This window comes from Mustela lutreola, chromosome 5 (assembly GCF_030435805.1).
Source record: "Mustela lutreola isolate mMusLut2 chromosome 5, mMusLut2.pri, whole genome shotgun sequence".
NCBI lineage: Eukaryota > Metazoa > Chordata > Mammalia > Carnivora > Mustelidae > Mustela > Mustela lutreola.
The window spans coordinates 88,319,247-88,345,857 of NC_081294.1; the positions used below are offsets into that span (position 1 = coordinate 88,319,247).

At 36.9% G+C, this 26,611-nt stretch overlaps 1 protein-coding gene across 2 annotated transcripts in view; it reads left to right on the top strand.

Moving 5' to 3' along the window:
- The first annotated feature begins 1,786 nt into the window (after positions 1–1,786).
- RAB3C (RAB3C, member RAS oncogene family) overlaps positions 1,787–26,611 on the top strand; it is a 296,308-nt gene continuing 271,483 nt past the window's right edge. Inside the window, exon 1 of one of the 2 annotated variants that reach the window (XM_059175041.1) lies at positions 1,787–2,125. In XM_059175041.1, coding sequence (XP_059031024.1) covers positions 2,108–2,125 — 18 coding nt within the window. In that variant the 5' untranslated portion in view covers positions 1,787–2,107. Of the gene's footprint in view, positions 2,126–2,740; positions 2,940–26,611 lie in introns of those variants that run through there. The other variant, XM_059175040.1, reaches the window with a different exon arrangement.

Below are 26,611 nucleotides of genomic sequence, written 5' to 3' on the forward strand. Positions count from 1 at the left end.
TAAATTCCCCCTACCCACTTAAATATACCCAACTAAAATATGAAAAACAGTATGGAATTAAGTTCCCCAAAACTTTTGCAACTCTTGTTTTTTTCACAACTCGATTTTCATGGATTCTCTCACAAATAAAAGACATACTAGGAAACTGAGAAAGATTTCATTTTTAGAAAATGTTAAGAAGGCATGAACTTCTCAAAGAATAGTAAATCTAACACATCATTTGGAACATTTAAATATGTTCTATGATAACAGACTCTGAATTCTGAGAATTTTAGAAAGTAGTAATAGTATAAATATTACAGGAAATTCTTCTGAAGAATGTAGCTGTACATATTTTTATTATTAAATTCCAAATAAGTATATAAGTGTCATTATTTTTTTGGCCCTCTCTTTGGCAAAAATATACAGAGCTGTACCCTTAATCTTTTAAAAAAAGTAAAGAAGTCTTAACTTCTAATTAGTGCTTCAATGAAACATAGTGATACTAGGTTCCCTTTACCTTTTGTTATTAATTTAAGTGAAATTGCTCTAACCATCACATAACTTCAACTATGCAAGGAACATTTTAAATTTTATTTTCTGAGAAGTTGTAAAAACTATTTACCTAGGCCATATCATATTCCTTTCTCAGTGACCACAAAATTAGCAAACAGATCTTAGATTTATTAAGAAAAACAGAATACAAAAACAAAACCAAATAAAACTAAAGTTAATGAGGTATTTTGAACCCAGGAGGCTCCCAGTATATCATTGTTGCATTATGAGTCAGTCTGTGAAATTTTTGAACATTTCTTACATACAAATTCTTTTAAGGTAGTCTTTCTCGAATGGAAATTGCTGGAGTATTTGTTTAAAATGCTAATTCCTGGACTTCTCATCACAAATAGTGAATCAGAGTCCCTATGCATATCTTGAGAATATGAATTTTAAATACCTAACCCCAAGAGATTTTAAAGCACATTTGAGTTTCAGAACCTCTGTTCCACTGTTTTGTGTAATGCAAAGAAGTTTCAAGCTGATTCAGATTATTATTCGCATGCCTCTGAGCCAATATCAGGTTGATTCTTTTTCCATTCTGCCTCCAATAATAATCGTTTGTTTTTCTTTTTTCCTTTATTTTATATATCTTTTTTAATATATCTTTTTTATAGTATATTTTTATATCTTTTATATATCTTTTTATAGATATATATTTTTATATATCTTTTTTATTTTTTTAAATTTCTTTTCAGCATAACAAAATTCATTGTTTTTGCACCACACCCAGTGCCCCATGCAATACGTGCCCTCCTTAATACCCTCCACCTGGCTCCCCCAACCTCCCACCCCCTCCCCCGCCCCTTCAAAACCCTCAGATTGTTTTTCAGAGTCCATAGTCTCTCATGGTTCACCTCCCCTTCCAATTTCCCTCAACTCTGGACCTCATGCAAAAGGCAGGAATCATTACTGGACTGATTAACTCTTAAAGGGAGAGGGGTGTCCCTAGATAGGTACAGAGAACATGGATGGCATACATCTGAGTCAAATTAGGGCGAAAATAAGTATGACAAAAGTAAGGTTAGATTTCAAAACCATTTTTGAACTCATCCGGAATGAGTACCTCTATAACGCAAGGAATAACTGCATTAAAGAAAGAACAGGATAACTTAATAGAGGTCTCCTATCTCATTCTGTGACGGTGCTTCTAGGCTCTGGTGATGAATGTGTTCATTTTATGTGACTTGCTTTGGGTAAATAACCCAGTGCCCTATCAGCTCTCCAACCCTCGGCCAGCAGCGCTTGTGTGTGCGCTCTAATGACGGTAGAAGGTGCTTGGGGGAGGGCCTCGGGGAGGGGCCGCCCAGCGCAATCGCGCCCCTGGCACTTGCTAAGAGATTCTCAGCCTTTTCTCCGCAGCTGGCACTTGAAGACTCCACGCTTTCCCTCCAGAGGAAAGAAGCCATCTATCTAAATCAGCTGTTCTCTCCACGTCCCTCGTTTCTCTCTCCGCCAGCCGCCACCCCCACCCTTTCCATTGTGTTGTGCGTTTAGCTCTGCTTCCTGTGTAAGACCCTAACCTCATTTGTAGGAGAGGGCGTTACTGAGAATTTCGGATCCTCGAGTTGCAATGGAGCTGTACGGAAAGGTGAGCCGAAAGGAGTTCCTCCTGCATGCTCTGCGCGAAATGTCGCTTTGACGGACTTTGGGGTGTGTGTGTGTGTGTGAGCGCGCGCGCGTGCCTTGTCAATGCAATTGTGCAAGTGAACTACTTTCTTTATGTGTGTGCTATTCATCATCTTTCTTACCCGTGTTTGTTGAGTGGGATTGTAAAACCGCCCCACTCTGCTTATAGATATATGTAAACTTTCCCGTTTCGGGATAAGGAGGTGTAGGGCGGAGAGTCCCAGAACGCAGCTCCGGTTTTTCTTGTATCGGGAATTAGCACAAGGTAGTGCGTTTCCTAACCAGAAAATCACAGTCTAGCCACGAAGTCTGTGAGTAGAAAGGGAAAATTCCCCGCTGATACGAGCTGGAGTCACTTTCTCCTGAGCCTCGCAAAGAAATTGGCTGGGAAGCTCCGAGCGGTCACAACCAGGAGCTATTCCAAGGGAGGCGAAGGGAGGCTCCGCGGCCAAGTCTGACTGGAGGAGCAGCCTCTTTAAATGCTTGCTTGCCGGGAGTTGTAGTTCAAAGCTCGCGGATTTGCGAGAAAAGCTCCGCGCGTTAAGACTACAAGTCCCAGGAGCGCGCGGGGACTCCCGGCCAGTACGCGTGTGCGGCGCCAAGGAGGGGACAGCTCCGGTGCTGATGTTGGAGCCGGCTAGTGAACCCCAAGAGTGCAGAGTGTGGAACGTGGAGCGCGCGGGCTGTGCATGCTTGACCCAGCGCCCTCGCCAGCGCTGTCTTAACCAGAGAGAAAGGACATTTTGAGAACAATGAGACACGAAGCTCCCATGCAGGTGGGTCTATACAGAAAGTATGGCTTCAGGAGGAATTGAGACAGATGCTTTCTTCTCTCTCCAAGCACAAATTGTGCTCGACCGCAAGGAAGGTCTAGGTTCTGACTCGGTCTTGGGGACACCGTTGGGTTCCTCTGTGCTCTGCGGGACTGTGATTGGGTTGTCTTGAGGAATAGAAGTATTTAATATCTTCCCAGGCTCCGCAGGGAGGATGTGAATGTCCGTCTAAAATGTAAACCTGAGCAAACAAAAGTCAGGGGAACAGGCGGTCTGGTATTGCCATTGATCTTCCCTCCTGGCTGGCCTGGTTTGTGATCCCGGTGCAAATGCAATGATTTCAGGTTTGGGATTGCGAGCTCTCTATAGGAGTCGGGATGGAGCGAATTCCACTTGGTTAAGGGCGCCTTAAGAAAGGCTAAGACAATGTTAGGGTCCCCAAAGTCTCTTGTCTTCAATTAGGGTCCTAGTTGTAGTATGGGGGAGAATAATAAACACATGCCAAAGGCACGGCAGCCTTTAATCTCTATCCACAAAAGTAGTTTACTCTGCGTTTTGGAGACCCCCCTCTGAGGTATCCTGAATGGTGTGCCCATTTGTTGTACGTTCCGATTCCCCATTCAGTTAGGTTTGGTTACTTCGACGTTGGTGGAAAGATGCCTCTGCCTAAGCATGTTGCTTAGGCAGATTTTGTTTTTAAGTAAAAATGAGTGGTGCTTTCTTCTTTGTATGCACAGTTAGTGCTAACATCAACCTGTGTTCATTAATCTAGCAGAGTGATCCTGTTGCCTAACAGAGGCACTTTATGAATGGGGCTGAGAAGAGAATGGAATACACCATTTGGAACATGTCTCTCTTGAGAACCCACCTCTGCTGCCAAATCTAACAATATAAATATTTGTTTTTAATACTTGCTTAAACGCTTCCCAGTTGTTTTTTTCACAAATCAAAGACTTTAAACATATGCTGGTTTACTTTTAATTTATTTTATAGGTTATGTGATTTAACAGTGATATTCAGTGGAAAAAAATCTGTAGAGTTTAATTGTTTGTTGAGGGATTATATAATGGAAGCCCTCAAATTACATTGTGAGTTATTGAAAATATGATTTGTTCTAAAAAACAGTGGTCCCATTGTGTATCTTCTAATATCTCTGTTTGTGACTTAGCTTTTCATTACAGACCTGATGTGAAAGGAACCTGGACAGACAATAAAGGTACAGGCTGTTGTAATCAAGATATATTGGCTTATGATAATTTTCCATTACTGGGGGTACTGCCAGGAACCAACTGGCTAAATTAATCATATTTGATTATAAGTAAACATTGACAGTAGACTTTACAAGTAGATTGTTAGTATTTAAAGTCAACCTCATATATGCACTGAAGTCTATCAAAATAGATTACTAAAAAAACTATGCTGCATCTGAATTTTTATTTTCTTAGAAGAGTTGCTTAGAATGTTCACAAGGCCATTAAAATGTAATAGACTGTATGAAATTAATGCCTTAGGAAGAATTTAAATCATTTCATATTAACTAGGTAGTAGGTACTATAATTCTCTATTTTATTCAGAACTTCAATGAATTATTGTAAAAATAGGTAATAAATTTAGTTTATTTGTGGATAAAGCTATTTTTATATTTGTATTATATTTTATTCATTGGGCTAGATTTTTGAAACTTAAAAATTAAATGTCCAAATAATATAATGAATTCTATGTATAATTTAAGAATCAAAGACTTTTTTCTGTGGTATATTTAATTAAAACACATTCACTGATTCCATTTAACAAGTAAATTTTTGCTATGATGACTCTCTATCAGGTTTTCAGATATATTATTATTCAGGGCTTCAAATATATACAATGATAGGAAGAATAAAAACTATAACCATGCTTTTATTTTCTTTAAGTGGCAAGTAATGTCTCAGTACCTATACTTCTGGAATATAATCATTTATTCCAGGTGACTTTGATACATGAAAATGCAGGAAGATAAGTAGTTGACATTTCTTTTTTATTTTCCTTTTTTTTTAAAGACTGAACCACATTATCATTTGAGATATATGCCTCCAAATTTTTTATGTAGTTTCTGAAAAATGAGTCACAAGCAAATCCTCATTTTATAGTTCATTTATCCTAAGAAATTCTTTTCCCCATTTAAAAATATTTAGTCCATTTGTTGATGTGAAACAAAACAAGCTCTTTAATTGCTGGCTTCTTTATTTATTTTCTTATTTCAAAGGAATGTTTAAAAATTATGTAATTTTTAAAAAAAGCATTTGATGTGCTTATATATATAGCTTAGTGGTCTGTTCAAGGTATATGTCTTTGATATATGAATATTTTCTGAAGAATATTTCTCTGAATTGAAGCAAAATGAGGGATAATAATTGTTTTTTTATAGTAACTATTAAAATAATACATAATAATACTCTTTGATGTCTATATTTCCTTTGTGACTAAATAACTAGGAATAGCATTTGGTAAGTGTTCCAAATAATGGGTTAGAATTTTAATGTAGGAGATGGTCATTTTGTGTTTTCTCATTCATTGAGTCCATAAATCCTGAAGGCCAAATGAAATGGGGACTAGCAGTGCTCATGACTTGAGGGCAAAACTCTGATGAACAAATTGTCATTTGACTCAAGAGCCAGAAATGAACAAATTCTAGTTTATCTAGTGCTTTGTCTGTGCCAAGCACCATTCCTTACATTCAGATCTCATTGTGTGTGTGCGTTTGTGAGAGAAAGATAGCTAGAGAGACACACACACACACACACACACAGAGAGAGAGAGAGAGAGAGAGAGAGTGTGTGTGTAAAACACAAAATAATCCTAGAGGTCACCATTACTCTAATTACAGTAAGGTACTGGAGCTTATTAAGATTAAATAACTTTTCTGACATGACAGAATCAAAATCTGCCAGATTTCTGTCTAGAAAGTCCGGGTTCTTTCTTCTGTTATTGTGTTCCTCAAGAAGACACACAGAGGTGATGTAAAGAACAAGGGCCCTATTGATAGAGTTCGCTTTCTGTCTCTGGAATTTCAATTTCTTGCAGATATACTTATTTTCTTGCAGGACCAAAGTGGGATCCATTGTCTCTCATTAAATGCTGGTCTTTAGTGTTGTTATCTATAAAGCTTTTGGGTCATCTCATAAATGTATAGCCTTCGAACTATTTAGGAAATTAAAACAAACAAAAAAACATTTACCCTAAGCATGAAGCAGAGTGGGGAAAAAAAAAAAGGTTGCTTGACTAAAAATGAGGGGGATTGAAGAAAGAATATAGATGTATGCTAAAGATGAAGTTGAGGTAAAAGCTATAATAGATATTAAATATAGTCATGCTTTATACAAAAGCAACTCACAAAGGATTATAATCTAAATATCACTGTTTCATTTGGCTATGAAATGACATGGCATTCTGACCAAATCTAACCTTGGGATAAACCTTTTATCTTTATAAGAAATGAAAATTTAGTCTTCACCCCTTACAGAAACAGAGAAAACTCCTAGTTGACATAAAGACTTTCTGACTCTATTTAAACAAATTCTGGAAGTGTTTGTCTTTCTTCTATAAAAGAAAGTGGAGTATAGAAAGGGGCATTAACTGAAAAGTAAAAATAAAACTTCATGATCTAAAAATCATTTTCCTTTTCCACTTTTTCAGTCTAAGAAGTTGTAGATTTATTGCATGGTGTAATCACAGTTTTGCTTTGCCACTCTAAGCTCATAGTGGAACTGAAAAATCCCTTTCCTGGCCATCGTATTCCAAAATATATATATATTTTTATGTGTAGGAATGGGTTTTCCTAGGACTGGTGATACACAAAAGAGACCCAACCTAACAGTTGTGTTACCTCAAAAGTGTATAGGTAAAGGATTATCCAAACATTTTCTTCTTCTTTTTTTAATTCATTAATTGGTTTCAGAGGATCTACAAGAACAATCTTAGTAGGTAACCATGACATGTGAAGATGAAATCTTTTAGATTTACTTGGAATTAGGTAGATTTCAGAATTTTTTCATTTATTTACAGTTTTTAGATATTAATGTACATTGAAGTACGCAAATTTTAAGTGAACAATTTTGTGATTTTTGATACATAGATATACCTGTGTAACACACACTATTATAAAGATATAAAACATTTCCAACCAACCCCAGAAGTTCTTTCATTCATATTTTTTTTCTAATTAATTCCTTGACTTAAAGTCTTGACTCTTTTTTAATCATAAAGCAGCTTGATTTATTCTAGAGCTTTATGTAGTTCTGTGAAACGTACAATAAAACATTAGTAGAATATGCACTATCTACTCTTGAGTCTTTCTTATTTTGCTTAGGATATGGGATTAATCTATGTTGTCGCATGTATCAATAATCATTCCTTTTTATTGATGCATACTATACTTTTGTATTAATCTACCATACTTCCATACTTGTAAAATCCATTCCCCAGTTGGTGGATTTTAAAAGGTAATTTCCAATTTGGTCCTGTTATTGTTAAGGCTATAAGCAGTATCATATTGGTCTTTTGTAATATGCTTTCATTTCTCCTGGATAAATACCTAGAAGTAAAATTGTTGGGGTAAAGGGCAAGTGTATGTTTAACTGTAAAAAAGTCAAATGGTAGTACTTCTTACTAGCAATGTATGAATGAGTGTTCCAGTAGCTTTACAATCCTCAGCATATGGTGTCAGTTGTCTTTTTAATTTTGGTCACTTTAATGGGTATTTTGTGGTATCTCACTGTGATTTGAATTTGCATTTTCCTGATGTCCAGTAATTTTGGCACATTTCCATGTGTTTACTGGTCATTTATATAACTACTTTTATTAAAGTTTTCTTTAACGATTTGTTCTTATGGAAGGTTGTTTTATTGTTTACTTGTAGTCCTTTATATAAATTTGAAGCTAGTTCTTTGTCCTATCTATCTATATGTCTATACATATATATATACATATGCATATATCTAATGTGTTAATGTATTAATATAAATGTATATATTTAAAAATATTTTGTTATTCTATAGCTTGAATACTCATATTCTTAATAGTGTCTTGATGAATTTTTTAAAGTTTGGATGAAATCTAGGTTATTCATTATAGATGGACTCTCTATATATATCTGGACTATACACTTCCTTTGATTTGTTTGTTATGACTATGTTCTAAGACCTTGCTACATTTATTTATTTCTAGTGGATTTTTTAGATTGCTTAAGAATTTCTACAGAAACAGTAGTATCATTTGCAAATAAAAGCAGTTTACTTCTTCCTTTCCAGTAACTTCCTTTCTCCCCCCCCCCCCCCATCTTATTCCACAGAGTAGGATGTCCAGTACAATGTTGAGTAAAAAGAGGAGTAGACATCATTATCTTGTTCTCACTCTTAGGGGGAAAGCCTTACATCTTTCACCATTTAGTAGGAACTTAGCTGTAGTAGTTTTGTTGTTTTTGCTGTTGTTGTTATGGGTATGATACCCTTTTTATACTGAGAAAGTTTCTTTTGATTGCTAATTTGCTGAGAGTATTTGTTTTTAGCATTCAATGCATGTTGAATTTTGTCAAATATTTTTCCTGCATCTGTTGTGGTAATTGCATAATGAGTTTCCTGTATTTTGTTGCTTTTATTTATTTATTTATTTATTTATTTATTTAATGGCTGTCTTGTTTATTAACATCCCCAGCTATCCCCCTGACCTTCCACCCTTCCTCTTTGTGCACCTCCTTCCACTACTGCCTAAACCCTTGGAGTTGGAAATACATTTTAGAGGGTCCTGTTTTTTTATTATTATTTTTTTTAGCTTAAAAAATTTTTTTTTAAATTAATATATAATGTATTATTTGCCCCAGGGGCACAGGTCTGTGAATCATCAGGCTTACACACTTCACAGCACTCACCATAGTACATACCCTTCCCAATTTCCATAACCCCACCACCTTCTCCATACCCTCCTTTCCCTGGCAACCCTCAGTTTGTTTTGTGAGATTAAGAGTCTCTTATGGTTTGTCTCACTCCCGATCCCATTATATTGATTTATTTTTTAGTTAATCTGGCATTCCTTAGATAAACCTCAATTAGCTATGATGTATTGTTTTTTCTGCGTATCATTGGATTCAGTTTGATCATATTTCTTTGAGGATTTTTGCATTTAAATTCATGATGGATATTGGTATATGATTTTCTTGTAATTTTTTTATGATATTACAATATTGGAGTTATGCAGGCCTTTTAAAACAAACTGAAAATTGTTCTTTTCACTACAGTTTTCTAAATGATTTTGGTGTCTGAGATTGGTATATTTGGGTTCATAAAGTATTTGATAGACTTCATAAATGGAACCATTGGAACCTGGAGTTTACTTTGTGGAAAAAAAATTTTAAACAACTTCAGTTATCAAAATATATACAATATCTCTATCATTCAACTATTTATTCTTTCTATCTATCTATCTATCTATCTATGCATTTGTTGATCGATCTGTCATCTATAATTTATCTTCCTTTATTATACTGTGGTATGCAGAATAGCTCCCTCCCTCCTCCAAGGATATCTATGGCTTAATCCTTGAAACAATCCCTGGAATAAATTATATTACATAACAAAAGGGACTTTGTGGATGTAGTGAATGTTACATACTTTAAAATAGGGAAGTTAATTTGGATTATTCAGTTGGTTCAATCTAATCACATGAGTTGTTAAGAGCAGAGAAGTTTCTCTGGCTGCAGTCAGAGAGATGTGGAAGAAGGGAAAGTCAAAGATTTTGAAGCATGAGACTTGTTGGCCTAAAGAAGTCAATACATCAAGAAAATAGACATCTTAGTCCTACAACCACAAGCAAGTGAGTTCTACCAACAAACTGAATGAGCTTAGAGGTAGAATTTTCCTCAGAGCCTCCAGGTAAGAACCAATCCAGCCAATACATTGATTTTGGCATTGTAAGGCCTAGCACAGTGAGCAGTGTACCCAGCTGAGTCACACTGTGTCCAGACTTCTGACTCAAATAGTTATTTGGTGCTGTAAATATCTGTTTTAGCAGCAGTAGAAAAAGTAATTATGCACATATATGTTTTCTATTTCATCTTGGGTCAGTTTTGTTAAATTTTATTTGTTGCCTAATTTTTCAAATTTACTGACAAAGTTATTCAAAATATTTTATTATTTTTTAATTTTTCCAAGATCTATAAGGATATCTCCTCTTTAATTTGTATTTTTGACAATTTGAGTTCTCCCCCTTTCTCTTTCTTCGTATGTTACTAGATGTTTATCAATGCCATTATTATCCTCAAATAACCTTTTTTAACCTTTGCCTTTGTAAACATTTTTGTTGCTTATTTTGTATTTTACTGATTTGGGCTGTTTATTTGTTTATATAAATTTTTAAAAAGATTTTTAAAAAAATTTATTCATTTGAGACAGAGAGATACAGAGAGAGAGAGAGAGACCACGAGCAGGGGGAGAGGCAGAGAGAAAGGATGAAGCAGGCTCCCTGCTGAGCAGGGACCCTGATGCAGGACTCAATTCCAGGACCCTGGGATCACGACCTGAGCTAAAAGCAGGCACTTAATGACTAAATCAGGTGTCCCAGATTTAGGCTTTTTAAAAATAACTGTGTTACTTATACTGTAGTAGGATCTTTTCTTTATCAGTATCCTTAGAGTAGAAATTTAGATCCCTGAGTTTAAATATTTCTTTTTTCTAATAAACATAACCATGTAAAATAATAAAGCTCCATCTAAGTACTACTTTAGCTGACACTCATAAATTTCTGAGTGTAGTATTTGCATTGTATTTTATTTCCAATTCTTTGCTCCTTTCTTTGTGATGTTTACCTTAATCCATGGGTTTAGGTATGTTGTTATTTTCCAAATATCTGCTTATTTTCCAGATATTTTATTGATACTGATGTCTAAGTAATGTCTTTTGCAACCAGAGAATATACTGTTTAAGATTTCAATCTTTTGAAAATTTTGGACTTGTTTTTATGCCAGAATGTGGTCTAACTTTATGAACACTCTATGTACATTCTGCATGTGGCATGTGAGACACAATCATTGATGAAGTCAATTAAATCATGGTATTGTATAGTGTTGCTAAAATCATACATAGTCCTACTGATTTTTGGTCTAATTGGTCTAATTACTCTATCAATTACTGAGGAAGAAACCTCCAATTATGATTTTTAATTTATATATTTCTCCTTTTAGTTATTTCAGTTTTTACTTCATATTTTTGAACTTCCTCTTATGAGATATACACACTTTGTAACTGTGTCTTCAAAAAATTTTTCCTTTTTTTTATTGTGAAATATTCCTTTATATCTCTGGTAATGGTTCCTTGTCTTAATGTGCATTTAACCTGATATTAATATACTCTTGCTTCCTTACCAGTGTGAGATACATATTTATATACATATATATATGTATATATATATATATATATATATATATTCATACTTTCAATTTTAATTTCTATGTGTCTTTATATTTAAAGTATGAATCTTGTGGTCAGAATAGAGTTGAGCCTTACATTTTTAGCCAGTCTGGAAGATCTCTGCCTTTTAATTGAATTTTTGTCTGTCTTCATGTTTTATAGTTATTGGTATGGTTGGTTTTAAAGTTACCTTTTTGCTATTTGTTTTTTATTTATTAAATGTGGATTTTTGTTTCTCTGTTTCTTCTTTTTTTGTCTTATTTTGCTTAATTACTTAATTCTTTTTTTTTTTTTAAAGATTTTATTTATTTATTTGACAGAGAGAGATCACAAGTAGACAGAGAGGCAGGCAGAGAGAGAGGAGGAAGCAGGCTCCTCGCTGAGCAGAGAGCCCGATGTGGGACTCGATCTCAGGACCCTGAGATCATGACCTGAGCCGAAGGCAGCGGCTCAACCCACTGAGCCACCCAGGCGCCCCTTAATTACTTAATTCTTAAGAGAGAAGAGAAATTAAGGAGTCGACTCAGGATGTGATCTATTTTGGACAATATTCCATGTTCCATGTGCACTAGAGAAGAATGTGAATTCTGTTGCTTTGGGATGGAATGTTCTGAATATGTTTGTGATGTCTATCTAGCCCAGTGTGTCATTTAAGGCCTTTATTTCCTTGTTGATCTTTTACTTGGGTGATCTGACCACTGCAGTGAGGGGGATATGTTAAGAGTCCCCTACTATTATTGTATTATTGTCAATGTGTTTCTTTGATTTTGTTATTATTTGGCTTATATAGTTAGCTGCTCCCATGTTAGGGGCATAGATATTTAAAATCGTTAGATCTTCTTGTTGGACAGACCCTTTCAGTATGATATAGTGTCCTTCCTCATCTCTTCTTATAGTCTTTGGCTTAAAATCTAATTTATCTGATGTAAGATTGCTACCCCAGCTTTCTTTTGATGTCCATTATCATAGTAAATTGTTTTCCACCCCCTCACTTTAAATCAGGAAGTGTCTTCGGGTCTAAAAGGAGTTTCCTGTAGACATATGCCTGTGTCTTTTGATTGGGGGATTTAGCCCATTTACATTCAGGGTAACTATTGAAAGATAGGAGTTTAGTGCCATTGTATTGCCTGTAAGGTGACTGTTACTATATATTGTCTCTGTTCCTTTTTGGTCTATGTTACTTTTAGGCTCTCTCTTTGCTTAGAGGACCCCTTTCAATATTTCCTGTAGGTTTGGTTTGGTGTTTGCAGATTCTTTTAGTTTTTGTTTGTGCTGGAAGCTTTTAATCTCTCCTTCTATTTTCAATGATAACCTAGCTGGATATAGTATTCTTGGCTGCATAATGTTCTCATTTAGTGCTCTGAATATATCATGCTAGTTCTTTCTGGCCAGCCAGGTCTCTATGGATAAGTCTGGGCCAATCTAATATTTCTGCCATTATATGTTACAGATTTCTTGTCCTGAGCTGCTTTCAGGATTTCTCTTTGTTGCTAATACTTGTAAATTTTAGTGGACCTATTTTTATTGATTTTTTTAAAATTTTTTAATTTTTTATAAACATATATTTTTATCCCCAGGGGTACAGTTCTGTGAATCACCAGGTTTACACACTTCACAGCACTCACCAAAGCACATACCCTCCCCAGTGTCCATAAACCCACTCCCCTTCTCCCAACCCCCCTCCCCCCCAGCAACCCTCAGTTTGTTTTGTGAGATTAAGAGCCACTTATGGTTTGTCTCCCTCCCAATCCCATCTTGTTTCATTGATTCTTCTCCTACCCACTTAAGCCCCCATGTTGCATCACCACTTCCTCATATCAGGGAGATCATATGATAGTTGTCTTTCTCTGCTTGACTTATTTCACTAAGCATGATACGCTCTAGTTCCATCCATGTTGTTGCAAATGGCAAGATTTCATTTCTTTTGATGGCTGCATAGTATTCCATTGTGATTTTTTGAGGGAGATTCTCTGTGCCTCCTGGATTTTGATGCTTGTTCCCTTTGTCATATTAGGGAAATTCTCAACTATAATTTGCTCCAGTGTACCTTCTACATCATTCTCCTTTTTCTGGGATACCAGTTATTGTTTTTTTTTTTTTTGTTTTTTTTTTTTTTTGTCTTATGGTATCACTTATATCTCAAATTCTTCCCACATGGTCCAGTAGTTGTTTGACTCTCTTTTGCTCAACTTCTTTATTTTCTGTCATTTGGTCTTCTATATCACTAATTCTCTCTTCTGCCTCATTTTTCCTAGCAGTAAGAGCCTCCATTTTTGATTGCACCTCAATAATAGATTTATTGATTTAAATTTGGTTAGATTTTTGTTCCTTCATTCCTCCAGAAAGGGCCTTTATTTCTCCAGACAGGGTTTCTCTAATAATCTTCCATGCATTTTTTGAGCCCAGCTAGCATCTTGATAATCATCATTCTGAACTCTAATTCTGACATATTACCAATGTCCATATTGATTGTGTCCCTAGCCATCAATACTGCCTCTTGTGTTTTGTTTTGCTTTTTTGTTTGTTTTTGGTTTTTTTGTGTGTGTGTGCTGAGTTTTTCCACCTTGTTATTTTATCCAGATAACAATATATGATAGAGAGAATAAAATACTGAAAGAGTGACAAAGACCTCAGAAAAGTATACTCTAACCAAATCAGAAGAGATCCAAAACCAGGGGGAGAATAAAGGGGGTAAAAAAAACTATCTATTTATATATTTATCTGTCTCTCTATATATATTTATTATACCAGTGAATAGAACGGGGCCACCCACTTGATTTTGGGTATAGTGTGGTCTCTTAGAAGAAACTATTTTCCAAAATTTTAATGAAAGGGGTGCCTGGGTGGCTCAGTGGGTTAAGCCGCTGCCTTCGGCTCAGGCCATGATCTCAGGGTCCTGGGATCGAGTCCCGTATTGGGCTCTCTGCTCGGCAGGGAGCCTGCTTCCCTCTCTCTCTCTCTCTGCCTACCTCTCCATCTACTTGTGATTTCTCTCTGTCAAATAAATAAATAAAATCTTTTAAAAAAAAGCAAAATTTTAATGAAAGAACAATTTATATATATACAAAAATATGGGTAAACATGATGAAGGGATGGAATATGACTAAAGAGGAAAATTTTTAAAAGATTCAAAAAAAGGAATTGATAACATAAGTTGGTTTGGAAAAAAAAAAAGAAAGAAAGAGGAGAGAATGTGATCAGGCGGAGACTAGAACAAAGCTATGTGTTAGATTTCGGTTATGTTTTGTCCTATTAGAAGAAATTTTATCCAAAGTTAAAAAAAAAAAGAAAACTCTATATGTATTAAAAAAAGAAAAAGGTTAAATACAATAAAACAATAAAATATGGGTATAACAATGAAAATATTAAAAGATTTTTTTAAAAAAGACATTGTTAAGATAAGATAGTTAAAAATGTTAAAAGAGGAAATAAGAAAAGTTAAAAAAATAGAAAAAAATTTTTAAAAATTAACTTTGCAATACTACAGGATCATGGGAAAAAGCCATGAATTCTATGCATTGCTTTCTCCTAGTTCTGGTGTTCTGCAGTTCTTGTTGATTGCTGAAGTTGGTCTTGGCTGGATGTTCTTGCTGATCCTCTCTGGGTGGGACCTGTTCCAGTGATTTTCAAATGTCTTTGCCCAAGGCGGAATTGCACTGCCCTTGCCATGGGCCAGGCTAAGTAAGCTGCTTGGGTTCACTTTCAGGAGCTATTGTACCTTGAATGCTTTCTGTGGCTTTGGAGGTTGGGAATGAAAATGGTGGCCTTCCAGTCTCAGGCCCAGAGGAGCTGAGAGCTCGGGACCCTACTCTTCAGCGCACACTTAGAGAAAAGCAGTCAATCCCTCCTATCTCCCTGGTCTCCAGCTACACTCTGTGCTTCCCTGGTCGGTGGTCAAGCATCTCTATCTCTGGCACTGGCCTCGTTTGGAGTCTCGAAACCTAGCAGATTCCTGCTGCTCCTCCCAGAGAAGGAAAGAGGGGCTCTCTGGATCTGACCCTTGTGGGGGTCCAAGCTGGAAGAATAGTGGCATGATTGTGCCTCAGATCATGGTTTAAGGTAACTCTGAGCTGAGAGACCCTCTTCAGCTCTGTCTCTATAGCCGGCTTCTCCATTCTGGTACCTGGCAGCTCTGCCACATTCAGACACCCCCAGTCTTTCTTTGACCCATGGGACCGAAGACCTTACTGTCTATGTGACGGCTCCACCCCCACTTAGCCTCTGGAGCAATGTCCCTCAGTGGAGCAGACTTCTGAACCTTCTGATTTTGTGCTCTACTGCTCCACCACTTGCCAAGAGCCGGCCCCTCCCCCACGGTCTATCTTCCCATTGCTTCCCATTCATTTCTCTGCAAGTCCCACCTTCCAGAAAATGGCTGATTTTCTGTTTCTAGAATTGCTGTTCTTCTCTTCTATCTCCTGTTGAGTTTGGAACAGTTTGATAACTATCTAGCTGAATTCCTAGGACCTAATGAGATTTCAGTCTGCTACTTCTCTGCCATCTTGCTTCCTCCTCCTGTTTTGCCTACATTTTTGAATGATAGTTTTGCTGCATATTAAACATTTAGTTGCTTCCCCCCCCCCCCTTTCAGCATTTTAGGTTATTTCATTGTCTGCTGATCTCCATCATGATGTGAAATCAGCTGTTCTTTATATTGTTGGACCCTTCTTTGGTATTTGTCCCTTTTTCTGTTTTCTATTCAACTTTGAATTTGAACAGTTTGTCTGTAAGGTGCCTAGATGTATTTTTCTTTATATTTAGTTAGCGTAGTGGTTGAGTGAGGTTCTAATAGATGTAGGTTCATGTTTTTCACCAAATTTGAAAAATATTTATGTATTATATCTTCAAATATTTTCCCATCCCATTATTGACTCCTTTTTCTATCAGAGGCTCTAATTGCATCTCTGTTAGTTTTCAGATACTGTTCAAAAATCAGTGAGGTTCTATTAATTTTTTTTCTTTCTCTTAAATAGTGTAGTTCCTGTTGATTTATCTCAAGGTCATGGACTCTTCTGCCACCTGTGACTTTTGTTAAGCCCACTGAAGTACTCTTCATTTCAGTTAACTTACTTTTCCTAGGTTTAATGTTGGCTTCTTTTACAATACAAACATGTTGTCAAGAAAGAATGCACATAAGCCCTTGGGATGAGGTGTTTGAGTACTGGAAGGGTTTAATAGGATTTATTTCTGGTATTGTGCAGAAACCAAGAAAACACTGTGAGCTTCTCATAGAAACAGTGAGTTAGAAATGTAAATAATAGTGTTAGTGATTTGATTATTCCATGTAGATTTCTGGGAAATAAATTATGTTTACATTTTAATTTCTATCATTGTATTTTTATTCTTTATTGCCTTTGCCATGCTACATTTTTTTTCTTTGTGTTTGAAAATAAAATTGTGGGCTTTATGACACTTTCAAAAATTTGAACAAAGTGTAAAATTGTAAAAATAAAATCATTTTAAGAGTTGCTTTATTTTGCCAACCAATATATTCCTATCATCTTCAACTCTGTAGAAACAAAATGCCTTTTCAAACACCAACATGTTTCTGATTGGTTTGAAGCATTATGTCAGTTTTATTGGAGTCATGAAATATTTTTCTGTCTACTAAATGATGAAACCATAAGGGTGAATGCTCTGGATCTTCAGTTGTTCAGGGAATGGTAGAAGATATGGTTATGGTTCCCTGAAATACTCTCCAATAAGCTGATTGAATTGGATCCAGTATTAGGAATTTTGATCCAACAAGCCTTTAAGAGTCTTATTTTGTGCCTACTTGACCCCCTGACTGAGAAAAACCTGGCACCATTATCACTTTGCTTCTACATGGTCAGCTTTTATGGTGTGGGAACCCAAATCATAATGTAATTTTAAGATGTAAGGCATTGAGCCTCTCATTGTTAGTCTGCCTGCTTTCAGTTTACTTTACCCATCAAGGGTGTTGTTAGTCTTTCAGTGGCTCAGATGCATCTCTGAGTCTCATCTACTTGAGAAACTTGCAAGCCAATGTTGATAATTTCTGTTTCAATGGCCATAGCTTTAGGAGCCTTATAGGGCTTGGAGAAAGAATTTATGTACCAATTAACACAATGGTGTTGTGGTGGTTGCAATGAAAGATGGGTTTTCTTTTGAATGTTGTAATTCACCAAGCACTTGTTTGAGTGGTAGAACTGATGAAAAGAGACAACAGGAATAGTAGCAATAGCTTTTGAAAGAAAAGCTGGAATGATTGTGACTACCAAAACTGCTCTGTAAGTCATTTTAATTGGTGGACCTGCACAGTATAGAAACACAAGTGCATAAACTAATAACTCACCTAGTTTCTCAAGAATGGTTCGGATGGGGGAAAAAAAAAGAATGGTTCAAATAGTCCCTTTGTGTCATAAGTGCATGGACAATAGGCTATATATGCCCCTATATGTGACCTACCTTGATGAGTGATAATAAAGGATTTGGAAGAAATCTTTATAGCAGATCTCTGCAGGTATTTTTCAAGGGCTTAAGCCTTTAAAATAACTTTTACTGTTTTTCAATGTTTAATATTTTTTAAATGTTTAATGTTTTAAAAATTTTTAGTGATAAAAATTCCTTAGGTAATACATATATTAATATTAAGATCTAGGCTTTTTTCCCCCCAGTGGGAATGTTTAGAGTATTTTACTAAGTATTTTTAAGAGAGGCTTTTCACTATACCACAGAGTACTGGGTTTATCTATTCTGTTTAGTTTTTATTTTCTTCTCATGAAGAGATATTCTTACAAGAAATATTCTTTATTTTGTAGTTTTAGCTTGGACACTGGCCTCCTGTATGTGTCAGGTGCTTTCTTGTGGAATGAGGGGAAGTAAAATCCAAATGTATGTTATTTTTAAAAATGACTGATTGAGACAATCAAGGCCAACTCTCACAGAGCTGAGCAGAATAGAGCCACATGTGCTCTGAAAACATGATTATTGCTTCTTACAATGCCGTGCTTGCTCATACTCTGATGGAAATTCACAGTGAGTTATATCACTGGCCCTTAGAAAGTTCTAGATCTTACCATAGCTAAAATAATTAACACATTTTCCAGAAATCAGCTTATCTGAGCAGGCTGGGCATTCTAGAGTATAGACTTCTTTGCAGAGTCAATATTATGGTGATGAGATCTCTTGTCACTCTTGGCAGAAGGGATGTCTGGTGAAGAGTGCTAGGATCCCATTTTCCACACCCTGGGGTTCTTAGCTGAAATGTCAGATTACTCAGTCTCCCCTTACATGTATCCCTGATACCTTGACAATGTACACCTGCCCTGGCTTCCATGTGGACATTTGCTAATTCAGTGAATTCTAAACCTAAATGGTCAAAAGAATCACATGGGATGCTGAAAAATTGTAGATGCCTGGGCCCGCATTGGATATTTTAATTCTGCAGAATTCAGGTACAGTTCCCTAGTTTTGGGACTCTCAGATCTAATGTATCCTATGAGAATTTAGTTTTGTATTCCTGAATAAAAATGGGTTTTCAGCCATTCCCCCGGTTTGCACGCCCTGGTCAGTGTGACCAACAATCTTAGCTTTCTGATTCTAGCACTGAAAGTCCTGTAGTGTCACATGAAATCCCTCAGTCTCAGGAAAACGGGGGTACACCACGTAATCAAGACACCTGGCACGGGACTGGAAGAGATTATGCTAAGTGAGTTTGGTCAAGCAGAGAGAGTCAGTTATCTTATGGTTTTACCTACTTGTGGAGCATAGAATAACATGGAGGACATTGGGAGATGGAGAGGAGAAGTGAGTTGGGGGGAATTAGAGGGGAAGATGAACCATGAGAGACTATGGACTCTGAGAAACAAACTGAGGGTTTTGGAGGGGATGGGCGTGGGGGGTTGTGTGAGCCTGGTGGTGGGTATTATGGAGGGTACGTATTGCATGGAGCACTGGGTATGGTGCATAAACAATGAATGCTGGAACACTGAAAAGAAATAAAATAAAATGAAAAAAAAATCAACCATTAAAAAAAAAAAAAAAAAGACATCTGGCATCTCTAATCCCAAGGCCATTTCAGGTTTTGTAGGTTAAGAGTTACTATACGGACATGAGATTCCTTTTTTTCCGGTCATTCACTTCCAAATCCCAAACTTTTCTTGCTTTTTCTTTTTTGCTTCTCTTTTTTAATATGGAATTTCCCTTTAGTGAAAAACCCTTGCCGTTGTTTTAGAAGGTTTTGGAGAAAGGATGGCGATAACCAGAATGTATGCATATTATTTTTATGTATGTGTATTTATCTATGTTTATATATACATATGAAAGCCTCTTAGTGAGTTCTCACTTTGAAATAATGATATTGTGGACTTTTAAAAGTCTGTTATTATTGGGGGCACCTGGGTGGCTCAGTGGGTTAAAGCCTCTGCCTTCAGCTCATGTCATGATCTCAAGGGTCCTGGGATCGAGCCCTGTATCAGGCTCTCTGCTTGGCAGGGAGCCTGCTTCCCCCCACACCCCTCTCTCTACCTGCCTTTCTGCCTACTTGTGATATCTCTCTGTCAAATAAATAAATAAAATCTTTAAAGATATATATTATTATTGAAGTACAATTGATATATAATATTGCAAAAGTTTAAAGTATATAACATATTGATTTGATACATTCATGTATGGTAATATAATTACCTCTGTGGAGTTAGCTAACACCTCTATCAGGTAATAAAATTGTCATTTCTTTTATGTGGTGGTAACAATTAAGATCTAGTGTCTTGGCAACCTAGAAGTGTATAATACAGTATCGGTGTTATGATAGTATTGTTGACTTTGATGATTTACCAGATTTACTATCAGAAATTAGGTTGAACTTCACCTAAAGCCAATGCTAAGGCAACACAAGGGAGTTTCCCACAATTCCTTTGCATTCCTGGTGCTTCCTTTCTCATGCTTATCTTACCATTGTATTACTTGAATTTTGCTCCTTTATTAGTTCATACCTGAAACTGGGCTCTCACCCTGTTTCTACAAAAGCCCATTCACGCCCAAGTTTCATGAGTTTAGTAACTCCCTAGAAGTTATTGGGTGGCCCCAATATCACAGGATGGGTCCTGTCACAGAGCATATGGCCATTGACCACATTCCCTTCCCCACAGCCTCTCTAGACCACAGAACACTTTGATCTACACACAGGGAGGCAAAGGTATTTTGTGGTATTTTGATAAGTGCTCTTTGTTCCATGTCATAATATTTGTAATGAAAGAATAAGGAGTTTATCTCAATAATTATGAAACTCTACAGAGTGGAAGTGTTGGGCTTCAAACCTCTTGCCTCTAAGGTTAGGAAATGAGAGGAAGCATATTCTATAAAATTGACCATTTCTATTTTCAGAGGGTAGCGGCAATGTTAGTTGGAAAATCAAGTGAATGGCTTTAATCAAGGATCTAGCACATGCCAAAATTTTTACTTTTCATGATCTTACTACAATTCCTGTTTTACAGGCAAGGAAATTATAGCTTAGCAAAGTTGAAAAAATAACAAAATATCAAAACACTTGCAAGTAGCAGATCTGGGATTCCTTCTCAGACAACCTGACCATAGAGTATGTGCTCTTTACCCTTATTCACATCACACCAAGAATATAGAATTTTCTTTCTCACAGATGCATCTGCCTGTACATAATTTCAGAACTGCTGGAAAAGAAGTGGAATCTTGTTTTCTAATCTTTCTTTATGCTGTGATTTATAAGGCATAGATTACTAGTAGTTAGGGTGCTCATCAGCATCACAGGACTACACTAATGACCCTCTGGCTTCAGCATTCATGAAGATGTGCAGGCACTACTGGGACCAGGGCTCTGCTACTTTGCCGCTGTCAGGATTACATCCTACCCGTCTGGAGAGCTCTCCCAGCCAGCCATGTGGTTCCCTTCCCAGAAAACCTTGTTTACACTCTTCTCTCTGTGGCCTAGGCATCCCCTGTACTGTGCTGCAGCACAGCCCCCGTACAAGTGCTCTCTCCCTCTGGAAACCCTCTGTAACTATACCAAGAGTGAACTTCAGTGTGGGCTGGAGAACCGTGGTCTTTGACACTAGTAGGAATGATTTTTACATGGTTTGATACTCTTTATTTTTCTGTATACATCTAGATTTCCCAGAAGATTCAAAAACCATTATAATGAATTTTAAAATATATTAAGATTAGATCATGCCTGCCTTCAGTAAAGGAATAGATTTTTTTTTTCTAGAAGTAAAAGAAGAGGTAGTCTTACCTCTTCCAGTAGTCTCCTCTGTGGTTGAAACCTGAGGCTGTTAGTTTGGCAAAGAGAAGAGTGAGCAAGCTGAACCCATAGAGCTGTAACTCTTGAAGAACATATTTTGTCTAAATGATGAAGGCTCAGCACATGAGCTGAGAGAAATCAAGAGACCCTACTGAAAAACAAAGAACCCTCTACCTAAATTTCCTCTCAAATACTCTGGCCTTAATTTCTTTTTCAAAATGCCAATAAAGACTTTGGGTTTCCACTCCAGTGCATACAGAGCTTGGAAGTTGTTACTCTCATCCTCACACAAGAAAAAAATGAAACAAAATAAAAGTTACCAACTCTTAGATTCATCAGAGAATTGAGGTCACAGAGAAAAATGCTGCCCCTTAGATGGGAGAGACCAATAACCTGATAAAGAAAATCACAAATTCCTGGAACAGAAACTCTCATGGGAACCAGTACTGGGGTAAGAAAACCTAAACTGTAATTGATGAGTTGCTGGTGGCTCAGGGTAGACAAGTCCAAGAGTTAAAGCTCTAGGGGGTGCAGTTTCAGGGAGGACACACTTTGTGAGTTTTACCCTCAGGACCCCTGTCAAGTTCTCACAGTGAGGGTTAGAGAAAATCCCCTCATGCTTTTGGCAGGCAAAGGGAGAAGGAGCCCTTTTCAAATACACCCAGAGCATACTGTTTCGCTCATATGGGGTTACTAATAGATATTGATATTCTGGGGCAGTGAAAGGATGCGGTATGATGATGTGTGGAAAACACACAGTACAGTGTCCGTAGGATTGTTACTGCAGTGATTTTACCATCTTTCTGTGCAGAAGCTGAAAGTTCTACTCATCTATGAGAGAAGCTGTGCAGGAGATGGGGATCCAGAGATGGGCTGGAAAAAGTACCTTAAAAGGTCATAGCCTAACAACACCTTTAAAATATGCAGTGATTTCCATCTTGGAAGCATTGCTATCATTTGGCATACCATCATATACATTCTCCCGTGAGTCCCATGAAAGAGTAATTCACTCCCTGCTGACATGAAGAAGAGGGATAAGGGCGATTGCTGAAGTCTGCCCTACTTTTCCAGGCCCTTTGCTTCAGAGCCAGGTTTAGAATTTGAATTATCTCATGTCTTGGCTACTTCCAATTTCCTGGACAGCATCTTCTCAGCTCAGCGGTGATGTGTCCACAGTGGCATGAGCAGTGTTTTATTGCTTCTCCACTGGCTCATTCCAAAGCCAAGAGCAGCAGACACACACACACACACACACACACACAGAAATTGCTGGCCAGAGACTGCAAAGAGCATCACAATTTTTTTTTTAAGATTTTATTTATTTATTTGACAGACAGAGAGATCACAGAGAAGCAGGCAGAGAGAGAGAGGAGGAAGCAGGCTCCCTGCTGAGCAGAGAGCCCCATGCAGGGCTCTATCCCAGGACCTTGGGATCATGACCTGATCCAAAGGCAGAGGATTTAACCCACTGAGCCACCCAGGTGCCCCGAGAGCATCACAATTTTGATCCATTCTGAGAGACAAACAGGGAGGCAACAAACTGTGCAGACCAGGATTTCTCCAGGAGAAATCACCTGGGGACCAGATGACAGACATTTGGGAATCCTAACGTTTCATATTTTCCTTGTTGATTTTATTTTTATTTTTTTAAGATTATTTATTTATTTATTTATTTATTTATATCCCAGGACCCTGGGATCATAACCTGAGCTGAAGGCAGGAGTTTTAAACCACTGAGCCACCAGGGGCCCTTCCTTATTGATTTTAAAATTTTAGTTTTGACTTTAGAGCTCTCAGGAATAATTATTTTTATTATGATATTTTTTTCCCCAGGCAACAATGATTAAGATTTGAAATCACTTGATGCATTTCCCTACTTCCAATACATATGTCCCATCCTCACTTTCATCCTTCCAGTTTCAAAGAACTGCATGTCCTTTTCTGGATGATTTATCCATCTTTGTTCATCTTCTCATTAACCCTCAGGCTGTTATCACTAGTAGTGCTGAGAATGTAGTACATTTAGAATGACTTCTTTTTGTTTTTCTCATGAGATCCACAAAATAGCTTAATGTCATTTAGATTCTTAAGTGCCCAGAGGCATCCCTAGAAGTAATTTGCTTTTCCTGTTTATTCTGAAAAACAAATGTCAAAAATTCTGAAATAATCTGTGATTGCATGTGTTAGTCAGATGGTCCTAGTTAGTAGGGCTTCTGGGGAAACTAGGATTAAAATTAAAACTGGCATATCGGTTAAATCCAGGATTTGTTCACCTGCTGTTGAACCAAAGCACACCTCATGGGACAGCACAATGGATTCTCAGTGCACCAAGTCCCAGAGGTTAAGGTCTGCTTTAAGTTCACCAAATTCTTTGATGACAAGTTGTAGAGGTCTCATCTATAGATTTATATATATATTCAGTGGGGTAAAACTGATTAGCATTTTGATCAGAGCCTAAATGAATATGCAAAATGCATCCTGATCAAATTTGGAGTGGCATAAATCTGGAAGGGATAGCCAGTGTTTTGATGAAAGGACATAAAGTTATCAGATCAAAATTGAATTATAAATCAAAACAAACAAGAGGAAATGTAACAGGGTACGTATAAAGGTTGGCATTTCCATTAAAGAAAATCAATTACCCAAGTATGGAATGGGAATAAGGAAGATCTATGTTTATTACAGTTAATGTGAAAAATGTCCTGAGCATTTAAAAGACTTAAGTGAGCTATGATAAAATATAATAGTCTCATTTTATTCTGCACTGTTGTATCTGGAATATTGTGACAAATTTTGGGAGCCACACATGGGACTTTAACATCTGGAGAGATGTCAGCTAATCTAGCAGGATGTGGGGGATTTTTCCAACATGACTTCTTGGGGAAAAGGGGAAGGCAGTTGGGATCATCCAAGAGAGAGAAAGTGTATGGGGCTGTGATTTGTTCCTTTAGTCACCTGGAGCTCTCTCAGATGGGAGAGGAATCAACTGTCTTGATTTATAAGGCAGAATCTAGAACACGTGGGCAGAAGCTATAGGGAGGAGATTTTAACTTTACTCTAAGAAAGAAATTGATAACAATTGCAGTTCAGCAGTGGATTATGGTGCTTCACAATCTCGTAAACTTTTTGTCACTCTGTGTGACGGGCTTGGCTATAATACTAACCTGAGATCCTGAGATGCCAGCAGAAGGGACTCTTGGAATGAGTAGAAAGTTGGACTACCTTGTAAATGCTTTCCAATTCCTTGATTTTTTTTAATTAATTCAAGATTAATGCAATTTAAAGAGTCATCTTTTTTTAAAGAGTTATCTTTTATATATATTTTATGATATCTGATTTACTTTCTGGGAGGTTACTTCATGTGTACTCACATTTCAAATATCAGCTGTATTTTTCCATGAAAACTATGAGAATGTTCAGATGACTTAGTATTTAGAAGTGTCAGTAAATTGACATAGTGAAGACAAGTGTCTTTGACATTCATATGCTGTCAGACCACTTCATTTCTGTTTTCAGTAAGATTAGGGATGTTTTTTTCTCAATCCTCTGGGCCAGGTTGTATTTCATTATTCTGAATTTTAATGAAAGACGTCTGCATTCCCAATGCACATTTTATTGGCTCTTTGTGAATCTTACTGGGTATATAAATCAAGAAATAGTAAAAAAAAAAAAAAAAAATAGCACCTTCTTTGCTGCCAACATTGCAAGATGTATCAGCCCTTGAAATTAAATGTTTTCAATTTCTCATACCAGAGAAAACCCCAATATGGTTTTCTCCATCTAAATCTCTGTAATTATAGTCAAAAAGTCTATATATTGATGAAGTTGACATTGCTACAGGTTTTAGAATCTACTTTTGGAATAGGACTTGAAATTGATAGCAGCTGTAGGTCATGTTTTCTTGTTGATGCGTCCTGGAGAGCCACAGGACTCAGCTGGATACCACCTTATAGTGATGGGATGCAGTATATGGTATGTTATCGGGCTGAGTATGGGTAGCTCTAGAAAAGTTGTAGTGTCTATTTTCTGACTGTGGCTTAGCTGAACATTCTTAACCCAGGACCTAGGATCTGGGCTGGTTCATGTAAAAGATCTTATTTGCAGGTCTGGCTGAACTTAGTACTTTCAGAAGGGAGCAGGGTTGTTGTAATTGGTGAAAGGACTATGTCTGCAGGAATGGGGTGGTCACATGAAACAGTTTCCTGACTGTTCTGGGGCTTCAGAAGTCATCAGAGGAAGACATCGTTGTTCAAACTTACAGTCCAGAGTTATAATCCTGTTTTTGTCCTTGGCTGGCTGCTTGTGTTGGGCGAGGTTTACTTTAGCCAGTAGATGCCTGAGCCAGAAAGGAAAATCACAATATCTGCCTGTTGTAGTGGCCCAGTTTCACTCGTCAACACTCATTCCAAGTTGTAATTATTGAAGACATCGGTGTGGTTACATGGACTTAAAAAAACAAATGCGTAAGCTGATATTTAATAAGTGTGAAATGCATTCAAAATTTGTATTAACCTTAAATTTAATAATATATACAGATTTTCTGTTTATCCTTATTCTTATGTTCCTATACATATAATTGTGTTCTCTTACCGGCACTAAGTATTTGTAGAAAGAGAATACGTTATCTCACCATCTCCTTTTTCTCCTTTCCCTTAATTGTGTATAAACACAATGCATGTGACTTCAACAACTGATGTCTTAGATGAGGTTGAGTACTACTTACTGTTTCAAGCATTCTACTATCTACTAACTTCTGAGGCTTCCCTCTTGACCACCTTCCCCAGAAGAAAGATAATTATTAATCAGATTTTATTGGAAGTGCAAAAAAGACTATCTGCCTAGCCTAGCACTGCCCAATAGAACTTTCTGCAGTTATGCCAATGCTCTGTACCTGTACAATACTTTTGCTCCTGGCCACATGCAGTTATTGTGCATTAGAAACATGACCAATGTGACTAAGGAACTAAATTTTAAATTCTATGTAATTTTAATTAACTTTT